Raw genomic sequence first — 12914 nt, 5'->3', positions numbered from 1 at the left:
AGGATGAAGGAGGGCAGTAATTTACATAAATGGGGCACTGTCTTCTAAAAGCATTGTTCTCATAATAATGGTCATAGTTCACATAAGGACCCTTTACAAACTTTATTTAAACATATCCCAGAACTCTGTTTATAGTGGTGGTACCCTGTGAGAAGCCATCACAGAATTCTCCATGTTTTCTGCATATCTATGCTGTTATAATCAGAGGCCTGAGCAAACACTTGAATTTCAGAATAATGGGTTAAGTTTAAACCTTAATTATTTTCTTCTTTATACTGAGATACCAAAGGAAAGTCAATGGCAAAGAACTTTAGCCCTATAAGTATCCTCCTATAATATACTGGAGACATCTTTAAACAAAAACCTCAGTTTTAACAAAGTAAGTAGAAAGTTATCTCATTTTTCCTAGCATCATTTTGCTTATTTATCACCTAATTAATATCACCAGTAATTTGAGTTGACATAGTTCAAAGAACACATCATGCCCCAGGGTTCAATCGTGTGCATTGTTAAACCTTTCTAATTACACATTTATGTAATAAGGTCATTCATGTAAGATGTGTTCTTTAGAATGTGCCCTGTTGGAACTTTGGAAAAGTGTATCATGGAACATTTGAGAGCCATAAATTGCTTAAGACTACCTGGCACTCACTTGCCTTCTTCCATTTGGGTATTGTTAGTGTATTACATATAAATCAGAATGAGTAGATCTCAATTTGGTATATATTCCTGCCTCCATTCCACTGAACAGAATTGCTATTGGTTTGTGATCCAGCTGCAAACCTACAAATACTAAATACCTACAAACTTGGAAAAATTAAGAAACAGTAATTTTCATAAATTTGAAAGGAAACTGACTTTTTTTATTATATACCAAGGGTCTGTCTTTCCCTTTGAAAGTGAGTAATGGTGTTGTTATGATCAGAATGTCATATTTCCATGACACAGAACAGGACTAAGCCAGACTCTGTCCACCCCTATACTCCATGTTTGATAACTATATTTTGGACAAGTTATATATAAAAAAAATTCTGAACCTCAGTTTTCTCATCTCTACAATGGAAAAAGGATTATTTCTGTTGCTAGTGATTGATAGACTCAATCTAATATTATATTATATAATATTATACTAATATTATGCACATGACCTGCCATGTTTTGTAGAAAATAGAATACTATATAAATACTTTTGCAGTTCCTTTTGAAATTTAAAGCAATTAAAAAAAATCAGAGAATGAAGCCAGGAGTAGTGGTGCACACCTGTAATCCCAGCAGCTCAGGGGGCTGAGGCAGGAGGATTGCAAGTTCAAAGCCAGCCTCAGCAACAGCGAGGGGCTAAGCAACTCAGTGAGACCCTGTCTCTAAATAAAATACAAAATAGGGCTGGGGATGTGGCTCAGTGGTCAAGTGCCCCTGAGTAGAATCCTTGGTAAATTAATTAAATAAATAAATAAATACATAAATAAATAAATAAATAAAAAGTTTTTTTAAAAAAATGAAAAAGTGACAAACTGCTGCTCTTCTGCCCATCACCACCATCATCTCAACAAATATTCATCTGAATTCTCCTTATGATTTTGTCTTTTTTGAAAAAATATAGTCACTTGCCACAAAGAAACAAGCATGTCAGTGTATATACAATCTAGAAGACATTCACAACAAAATTATTCTCTATCTTTCATACTTTTTATCTCAGAGTTGAACCATGTTCTTGATTTTCTTTAACCTGTCATTTCTAGTTTGACTACCATGGGAGTAAACAGGTAAAAACATGATATACTTCTCAAATAAATGTCAATCATCTGGTACTATTGGTCTAGTGACTAGGACCACTGTGTTTTTTTTTTTTCAAGGTATGCAAATACGATTATGTGGAGATCTGGAGTGGTCTTTCCTCTGACTCTAAACTGCATGGTAAATTCTGTGGCGCAGAAGTGCCGGAAGTGATCACATCCCAGTACAACAACATGAGGATTGAGTTCAAATCTGACAATACCGTATCCAAGAAAGGCTTCAAAGCACATTTTTTCTCAGGTATAAGTATTAACATGTTGTATGTGTATGTTACTGATCAACATGGATTGGCTTAAGTTTATGATCTTTCCTTCACAGTTTACTGTTGATAAACTTGGAAGCACAAAGAATAAATGATGATTTATCCTAGTATTAACATTTTTTGCATAAGATATTAATAAAAGGAGCACTGATGAAAGGTTGACCCAAAATGATTAGATTTTGTATAAATAAAGTCTGGTACAAATAACACAAAAATAATGATATAATACTTCCAAGCAGTGACTAGTTGTTACAGATATATGGGAATAATGATACCAGACTACTAGACAGTGGAATATTTTTCAACATTTTTTTTTGAAAATGTGTTCTTATTTTTAGACTCTTTCATTTTGCAACATATTTCTTCTTGTTATTGCTATATTTACATTCTTATCTTTAGGCCAGTAACAACATCATATTTGCCTTGTTGCTACAGGCATGATTGTAGCTGAGAAATATGGAACTATAATTTTATTACAAATAACATAGGATGGGGTATACTTAATGTTTTATACTTCTGTGTTTGGAAATTGGCAACCAATTCAAAATACAATAAATAAAAACTTGCCCAATTTTACAAAAACATATAGAAACATGAAATTTCCCTAGTTTCTCAATCTCAGAATCATTCATTATAAAAACAATATTTCAAAACTTCAAGAACAGATAATATTGTAATAAACCTCAGTATAGGAATCTATTCTGCCTTTGCACAAAGGTAACAAATAATTTAAAGCAACTAAATTCTAATTATGCTTTAATATTAGGTAATTTGGATTGAGTTAATTCGAAGTCCATTTACTCCAGTCCCCCTGAGTTTAAAATTAATGAGATTTACAATGTCCAGGGTTTGTTTGGGATTTGGGGGGTAATTGAAGTTAATGGTTCACAAGCTCCATTGAGTTCCAATTCAGACATAAAAGTGCATTCAAAATACAATGGGTCTCAGCTTACTTGCTCTTGTTCCCTTGCCTTCTCACAGATTTAATTACCTTTTAAAAATTCTTCTTAGGCATTTATTTAAGATTTATAGTCTTAAAAGTAGAATGTGAATATCTTATTTTAATAAAAGAGACTTTCTTAGACTTCACTATTGTATAAATATCATGGACATGGTAGAGACAAAGCTATTTACCTCAAGCCATCTAAATAGTTATTTTAAAAAGTGAAATTATGAAGCAATGCAATTTTATCATAAAATTCAAAGTATTCCTTTGCACATTACCTTGGTCACATACTTCAAGATTCTTTAAAAATACATACTATACATACTGAATTCAAATTATGATTAAATTGAACAATTCTCACAACAATTAAAATCAGTTTCTGTTATTTTTGGTCAGACAAAATTTTCCAAATAAAAAGCCAGATCTGAATCTTTAGAACACTACTAGTGCAATATAAATGTGCTTTTTAAATTCTTAGAATACAAACATGAATGCAGATGGTACTTTTATCACTTGAGAAGATAATAGGTTTTATTGTTTTCTCTGTGTAGTGATGCTTTGCAATATTAGCTGAGTATCTCAATAATACTAAGCAACTTATTTGCTATAAGTCATGTTCACTAATACAATCATTTAAAAAACTATCTGTTTTTAGTATTTAAACACACACACACATGCTACATGCAGTATTTATTTTATTTTAGAAGAATCTAGCTTATACTGATGGAATGAAGGTAGTTAAATAAAATGAACAATGAAGTTCAGGAGGAAACTAAACTCTGGACATTCATATTATATTGGTATGTTCATTTCTATGTTTATTTGAAAGATGAGCTGCTGAGGAGTTAATACATTGCTCAGGGTCACAAAGCATTTAAACCCTATTCTGTCTTGGTTCACAGACAATTCTCTTAACCATAAAAGCAGATTATGACCTTTGCAAGGGGCATTAATAATGAATGTGTGCCATTCAACATCCTTATGACCTGAAAAACAATAGATATGCTTTTCATTTCTTTATTAGATTACTTTTTTGTAAAGTGTGAAATAATCATCATTAAGTATAAATTTTCAATGTTCCTTTTGATGCACTGAAAAGACCTTGTATTTTGCCATATTTATATTTAAAATATTATGGTTCTGGATGATACCTATTGCACAGCTTATTTCCTGGGAGTTTCTGTCAGTGGGGAATGTGTGTGCTCAAGAAAACAGAAGGTAAAAACATTCTATTTGTAGTAAATTACCATTGTGGTACCATAAAGAGATGGATGTAAATAAGGATTTAGATAACTAAATGATCTTAGACTGATAATCTTACAAAATTATAACCTACAAAAGTTCATCATTTTAATAAATAGGTTTATTCACATTGAAAATATTATTTAATAGTTCTAATAATGCTTTAAGTGTCATAAAATAATTTGTCAAAAATCATATATTTTATTGTAACTACATTTATTAGAAAGTAACTATGTAAACCACGGTCATACTATACTTCACAACAAAATTGAAGTATTTTTTTAATGTTAAAATCCATTATTGGGGGATTTTTAAGGTGCATTATTAGTTTTATTGTCACAGATTCTTTAGAAAACAATCAGGCATAGAGATCAAGAGTCATTAACATGACTGTCCTGTTTGTCTAAGAAATCCCATTCTTTTGGGAGACTCTCATAAATATCCCCACATCAAGAAAGATTTAAATATAATGAGATAATGATAGAAATTTGGACAAAATAGTGTGACAATTAAAAAAAAAAATAGCGAGTTACAGCAAATAGACTCTTGTACCATAAATATAGTTTAATGACTTCATGGTGCAAAAAGTTGTAGATGATAAAATATTAATAGAAATCTAGGTATAAAACTACACACTGTGCTTATAACTAATCATGTGACTGGATACAAACCTGAAAGTTAACCATTTAAAAACACTAAAATACTTCTGCTAAAGTGGGAAGACCGTGCCTTATAGTACACTCCAATTTATCTCAGAGCATTTCTCTGATTTAAATATAAAGTAACTTTGAAGAAAAATCCTTAAATAATATTTCCAACTATCTGTTTCTTAAAAAATATTTCTAGATTTGCAAAACATTGCCTGATGGACTTTGATCTTTTCTAAGTGAAGAAAATTTTGAGTTTTTATATTTATTGTTATTCAATATTAATATAAGAAAAAATCAATAGAAGTGAATCAAAACAAGTTAATTTGTAATTATCTTATTACAGACAATAAAATAAGAATCAAAAGATATTTTATGGGAACTTAGTCTTAAATAGTAACATTTATAGCCAGTGTTTTAAAATTTCAAAAGTAGTTATGGCTTTACATAATCTTAACAAGGGGTATAACATAACGTGTTCAATTATTTTCTTCTTATTCTTTTCCTAATAACAATTACAAAGGAATTCAATAACAATAAAAAACACAGTATTTGGTGATAAGTTATCCCACAGTATTTGGAAAGGAAAGCAATTTGAAAATAAATTTAAACTTCCTTGAAGTCATACATAACAAAAGAGAGGAAGAGCTATATTTAAATTTTAATGTATGCAATGAAATAAAGTACTTATAGTGCTGTTTCTAACATACCATTATCAAATAAAATAACCATGTAGATTGTATCTATTTTTACACATAACCCCAGATTTTTAAATAAGTAATTTTTAGATTTAAGAAATGGAATCAAAAGGATGTTTCCAAGAACTTATTAGCAGAATAATTAACATCAATGATTTCTGTCACTTCCATGTTCATGAAACTAAGAAATCCTTATATATCAATTCTAATTAAGCTTCATAAATTAGTTATGAAAATGTCATAGCTTGAAATGTGGGAAGTTAATGGATTTTATAGCAGAAAAGCTTTTAACCTGCTTTACAAAAATCAAAGTTTGATGCACTGTAATTATTCCAGAATATATTTTCAGAACAAATGAAGGAACTGATATTTAGGAAAATAAAGAAATTAGGAATATCAAAATAAGGCTATTGGGATATTAACTAGAATTATAAGTCTATTCATTTTTTAGATAATTCAGAATATAGTAGCATGGGCATTTTCTAGAAGATATCTAATCCAAGAATTGCTAAAGGAGATTTGTTATTAGATTAATAATAATGATTTCTTTTATATGCTGATAGAATAAAACTCAATTTTACGTGATATCGTTTTTGAACACAGGGGTATAAGCCTGCATAGGTATACACAATACAGTTTATCTAGTTTAAGTGATAAGGCAAAGTTAGCTATATACCTCTCAGAACAAAGTTATTTTTCTTAGAATAGGTTAAGCCCAAAGAAGTATTAGTAGAAATTTATGCATGCAAAACAGCATCATTTGGAGAACTTGACAGGATTTTAAAAAATTCTCTATAACTTTCACAATTTGGAAATAACTTTAGGCAGTGGGCATTGAGCATGGGGTGCACCTTTGTTAGGCAACCCTGTACAATGAAAAGACTCAGTAATGACTTCTATGATAATCAGAACACCGAATTTGAAAAAGAAAACTTTCAATAGCAATCTCCCTCAGGGATAATTTAATGGGAATGTGATCTAACTATTATTGATAGACCTAGTGACTTTCTTAGTGACAAAAATAGAATGAAACTGAAGTTTGCCTTCTCCCAGTTCATTTTGGTCTATAAAAATGCAGAGTAAGATAAAATAATTTTATTTCAATATTTCTAATTATAAATTCAAGTGATTTTGACTGACACACTCATCTTCTCTCACACATACTTCTTCATAAACATTGTTTTCTTTACACAATTTTTCTCATGGAATGGTTGTTGATATTTGTAGATAACATTCAATCTAATATCACCCTAACAAATGTATAAATATTGGTGTGATTAATTATCAGTAATAATGTAACTACAATATTCCTATACAGTTTTGAATCCTGCTTCTAAGTTTTCAATATTAGTAAGATTTAATATTTGCATATTTATGGAAAGAGCTATAGTCAGTGTTGTAGCTCTCAGATTTTATCTTTGCTCTCTAAAGGTGATAATTTATTGAATAGTTTTATGTTGTGTATGCTGTGTTTGTGTGTGTGCATGAGTACTGTATGTATCTCTTAATTTCAGTCCTGAGGATTTGGTTTGAGAATATTTGCTTTCCTATATGTTGCTGTTCTGTTGCATGGAATGTTTACTTCTTTTTCCTACAGATAAGGAAGCTTTCTGCAAAGAGAAAATTTTTATTTTTGAATCTTGCAAGAACTTGTTACAGGTTGCCACTTCAGTTCCAACCAGTATGTATTATTCATAGACTGATGACCTCTGATAGTCTCAGAGGTATGCTACAGGCTCTCATGGGAAAATACCACCTCCCTTCTCCTAATAATAGAACTTTTCTTCATCTAACACAGAATGGAAAACAGACATGTCCATTCCCAAGACTGGGGCTCGTTTCCATCTACAGAAGAGAAATGTGGTTTTTTTTTTTTTTCTCTTCACAAAATATTTGTTTCTTCTACTAATAAAAACTATTAATTTTTCTTCATTGTGTGTCTACTCTATGAAAATGCCAGAAAATTTCAAATGAATAATTGATTGAATTCTCAATTATTTAATTGATTATGCAGACATTTTAAGAAATGTTGAATACTCTGCATCCTCCTCCCTTTCCCTTTTTCTTGAATTCTTCATTCTGTGAAAAGTCTGTGAAGTTAGATCCTGAGAGGGAAAAAGGGACAACATTAGTCAATCATGCTTGTTAAGGTTTCTCCCCCATACCCTGCTAGTTTGATGGCCTTTCATAAGTAAGAAATACAGAACATATTGGTGGAATTCTTCTTTTATGATATTGTTGTTTCTCACAAAGAAAATCCAAAACTGAATTTACTTTAATTAGAATAGTTAATTAATTATCTCTATTAAAAATATCTTCAAACGACCCCAATGTATTCACTATTTTCTAGACAAACTATTAAGTTAAAAAAATATGGGCTTTTTTTTTTGTCTGCATGATGTAAAACATCTGGCTCATTTTAAGTATTCCAATGATTTAATGAAATTTTCTCTTTTCATATGACCATTTGACACAAGGAGCTCAGTTTTAGATGCTACCTTTCTGGACATAATTTCCCTCTGCTGCTTTTAGTTACAATTTTGATTAGTCCAGTTTTGCATCTTGGCTAAAGCATAGATTAACCCATAAATATATTCTAGCAGCCTAATTGATGACTTTTAACTTTCATGGGACCTTGACTAAAATAAGAAACAAGCTGTGTGGGAATGGAGGGAGGCAGGAAACACAGACAAACTGGAAAAGTAAAAAATAACAGATACTTAGAAAATAATGACTACATAAATAATAATATAATAATAATGCTTCATCTTCTAGTTCTTCAATTTATCCTGTTTTTCTTCTCCTCCTCCTCTTCCAAATATTATTTGAAAAGTTATTTTTTCAGCACAACAGAAATAAGAATAATTGGTTGAAAAAAACTATTAAAATATGATTGGTTTTACTTGGAATTCTTTCAGTTACCACTACTACAGCTCAGCTATGCCCTATGAGGTCCTGAAACTAATCACACTTGGAAAGATTAGCTAGTGAGATGATATTTCTACTAGAATGAAGTTTGATGTGTTGGAATTATTTTGACTATACCATGAGTGTGTTAAAAGAACACATGTATTATTATTCTGTAATAATACATGTGTTCTTTTAACATTTTGGTGCTTCCCATACATGGCCATCCAGACAGGTACCAATGAAAGGAGGAATCAGGCAACTTCACCCCATAGGGTGGGTCCTTGAGCAGTCCATTTGTTTACCAGTCAGTTACAAAAGGGAACAAATGTTCTCTAAGCTACTTTGCTTACAATTGTTAGGTTTTCATACCATTCTCGAAAGTCTAGTTGACCATAATACATTCTGAAGTTCATTCTATTGGGTCTTATTTTAAATACAACAAATCATCATTATATAAACATTTTCATAAGAAGTGTGTTTCTATTTCAGAGTAATTGTAGCACCAGAAAAAAATTTTAAATAGTCCTTTTTCATTTAATGAAGAGGATTTTTATCTATATTCACTCACGAGGAAGGCTTTTTCTAAAGCTTCTTATGATAAAATAATATATTTTAAAAATTTACTGCTGAACTATGTGAATTAGGAAATGCAACCAAGTGACAAGATAGCAATAGTAAATATAATTTACCACCCATCCGTTCTGTTTTTATCATTCATAATTCATAACCAATAATATTCAGTGTTAGAGTTAAGGGAATGGGGTTTAAGATATGATAAATTGATCTAAAATTAACTTTATGATGTTAATTCTCTATTAATTTATGCTTTCTTATGCAGTTTGGTGTTTGTTACTCTTTTAGAGATTAATTATCTTTATTTAATTTTTTTTCTTGCTTAGTTCCCACCCAGATGCCCTTCAATAGACAANGAACAGGACAGTCACTAGTATGGCAATATGTAAATCAATGGATGTGTAATTGATGTGATTCTGCAATCTGTATATGGGCTAAAATTGGGAGTTCATAACCCACTTGAAGCAAAGTGTGAAAGATGATATATCAAGAACTATGTAATGTTTTGAACAACCAACAATAAAAAAAAATAAAAAATAAAAGAATAATGAAAATGGCAAGGATAGGCAGAGAAAACATAAATCACAAATTTACTGATTCTTACATATTCTTTAAAGACTGGAGAATACCTGCATGTATTTGAAATATTCTGCCAATGTATGAATATATCCTGTAACCTGTGTGTGCTTGTCATGCAGTCAATCTTTAAAAGTGGAAAAAGTAGATGCATCTTTCAAAATTGCTAGCAGATTATTTAAAAAAAAATAAACAAAAATATATAAAAGCCAAAATAGCAAACTGTTTGTCATGTGAACTCACTATTTCTCACCAGCAAAATCAGCTGACAGTGAAAAATTTGAATTCATCTCACCTCTGACATGACTGTACTGTGTCCTTTTTGTTCTCTGTGTGTGGGAGTGATGAACTTCTGAGTGATATGCCACCATATATGTGTGTCAGGAGCAACCTGCCAGTTTGGCTTAAAGGGACATGCCAGCCATGGGATGACAGCTGAGTAACGTAGTGTGACAGCTGATGCCTGTCACTGAATCGACTGCCTGTTAATCTAGTTTGGCTTTCTCCCTGTAGTGAATATATTGACTATTTCCTAAAGCTCATATTTCCTATTTTAACCTTTACTTCTAGCACACTAAAAGCCTTTTTAGAGGATGACTTATTAATAAACTAGTCTGCCAGAGTAGATTTGTTTAAAATATAAATTAACTTTCATCTTTAAGATGGTCTAACGATGTCTTTTCTGTCTTGGAATGTTTTGAAATGTCCAGATTCATTAATGCCAAGCATATCTGCAAAGTTAATGAAAAAAAATCAACTACAGTAGTTATACTGAGTGATTTTTTTTAAAGCAATTATATACAAATCTTGGAAACTTGTTTAGCCTCTGTCTGTACACCATGGTTAATATAATGAAGGATTTGACCACTACGTAAATGCTGTTTCTTGCCTTCATTAAAGCTACTAGTGATTTTAAATTCATTTCTAAAAATTCACAATCACTGTGTAGATTAATTGGGAAAAGATATGTTGACTGTTTTTTGTTTCCCTACTCAAAACTTTTACTCCAGTATCGAAGTGAAAGAATATTGTAAGTTGTTATCCTAGCACAAGTATTCTCAGAAACTCATTCCATGGTACAAGGCTCCTAGCTAAACAAGAAAAGGGTAAAACTAAGACACCTTAAATTTCTATTTTTTTTTTCATGTTGAACACAGGGAAAGTTGTGACTTAGTTTACCCTTGGCCATTGCTCGCCTCAATAAGTGACTGTCCTTTAAGAGCATTTTTTAAAAATCTACTTACTAAACTATGGGGTTTATTTCCTTGCTAGACAAAGATGAATGTTCTAAGGATAATGGTGGGTGTCAGCAGGAATGCGTCAACACAGTGGGAAGCTACATGTGTCAGTGCCGTAACGGATTTGTGCTGCATGAGAATAAACATGATTGCAAGGAAGGTATGGAAAGAAATGTCCTCTTCTTGACAACATCTCAAATTTCATGTGATTTGAACAAAGTTCTGCTTCTAAGGAGAGTTAATCATATCAATGAGTTGAAAAATAAAAATTAAAAAATTTTTGCGAAATGTTTATAGATCCCATATAATATAACTGGAAACCTCATTATATTACCAAAAGGTTTTACATGTTACATGTGGGCAGCATTAGAGTAACTTGTATATGGGATACATAAGCTGCTATGAAGCCATCTGGTAGCCAAAAATCAACATGTTATCCTCAGGTCTTTATAGAATAGACCTTACAACACTATCCATATATAAACTGAACTTCTGAAAAATGTTTTACATTTGGTGTTATAGCCCTCCCCCAAATTTCTCATACATGAGCTTCATGAGTGATGTGCCTTAAATATCAGACATATCAAGCTCAAATGTCTACCAAGGGAAAGACATTTGAAAATGGTACATGCCATTTAAAGTTTTAAGTCAGGATTTGGCCAGAAAATAAAAAGCAAGCATACTAGGAGCACAATACTAGCCTGCCAGATTGTTTCCAAAGTCTTAAAAAATTCCAAGATTTTTCAAAACAATAATTTTATTCCCCTCAGCTACTGTGAGTTATATGTAAACAGGAGATAATTATTCAGGTCTTATTTCTTCCTTTGAGAGTCTACTCTGGAATTTTCTACTTAAATTGGATTTATGCCTATTTCAAAAAGAAAATTATTAAGTTTTTTTTTATAACTACTCATCATTCTGTGTATGTACATTGGAAGGACCTGACTAAAATCCCAGTTAGATAATGGACTTCTTGTATATACCTTAGAATTGTAAGTTGGCAAGTTTTCTTTCTTTCTTTTTTTTTTCTTTTTTGAAGAAAATGGCATTGTACAGGATCATATGCAACCAGGAATTTTTTTTCTCTCTGCTTTCCTGTATGAGCATATTTGTAACTTGGTAGTATATGCTATTAAATCAACAGTCTGGGCAACAGGCCCAGAATTTTTTTTTTTCCTTCAGAAATGGAAGGTAATTCAGAGAAAAACATGAAGCAGCTTTTGCAGAATGTGCATGTAACCTATGTCTCAGAGATAACAAATATCTTCCTAATATTTTAAGTAGCTAATATTTCCAGAAGTAATTTTATAGAAAACTTCCATTTAGATAGAATGATGTCCAAGTACCCTTTAATAAAATTATTTTTTATTGCCAGGAAAAAGGTTGAATTTTCTTTTACTTTTGCTGTAGTATATGCACCTTATATAGTTTAGCAGTAAGCCTGTTTGCTTTGTTGCAGGCTATTGTAAATCAGGTAGACTCCATATTTCATGTGGCAAGGCAAAAACAGGGATGATGGAATTTAAGAAACCCTTTTCATGGTAGGATCCAGAATTTTTCTTTCTTTCTTTTTATTTTTCTTTCCCACCCCCAGGGTTGGGATGGAACCCAGAGCCTGCTCTTGTCTTGCTACATAATCCTCATTTGTTTGCCAGAAGCTGAATGTCACCTGTATCTTCTTGATATTCCTCCACATTGTAAATCCAAATCTTCCTATGGAGAACTAGTGTGGTTAAGATGAAGGTGTAGATTAAGGAATGCAATAGTGGCAGCAATGATAACATCAATTGCATGAATTTGTATTGAGCATGGACCCTTGTTGTGTGGCCCTGCAGTATGCTGATATATTGTTTATATAGTAAATAATTTCCCCAGATAGATTCCTTGGAAAATTTTAGAAAATCATTTATAGTTTACAATGGGATACACAATATGTAACAAATAATTCCAGCCTAAACCAGGATCCCTAGGGTATAGCTTCACAAATTATATACAGTGAACACAGCCTGATGACGTCAAATACTTTGA

General features: G+C 31.4%; 1 protein-coding gene across 2 annotated transcripts in view; it reads left to right on the top strand.

The window, feature by feature from the left end:
• Window positions 1-12914, top strand: part of Tll1 (tolloid like 1) — a 199619-nt gene that overhangs the window by 166579 nt on the left and 20126 nt on the right. For both annotated transcript variants that reach the window (XM_048791713.1, XM_048791715.1), the window contains 2 exons: window positions 1854-2034; window positions 10921-11046. In XM_048791713.1, coding sequence (XP_048647670.1) covers window positions 1854-2034; window positions 10921-11046 — 307 coding nt within the window. The remainder of the gene's footprint in view (window positions 1-1853; window positions 2035-10920; window positions 11047-12914) is intronic.

This window comes from Marmota marmota, unplaced genomic scaffold (assembly GCF_001458135.2).
Source record: "Marmota marmota marmota unplaced genomic scaffold, marMar, whole genome shotgun sequence".
Taxonomy (NCBI): domain Eukaryota; kingdom Metazoa; phylum Chordata; class Mammalia; order Rodentia; family Sciuridae; genus Marmota; species Marmota marmota.
The sequence above is the reverse complement of the archived record's forward strand: the minus strand, read 5'-3'. Positions and strand labels throughout refer to the sequence as shown.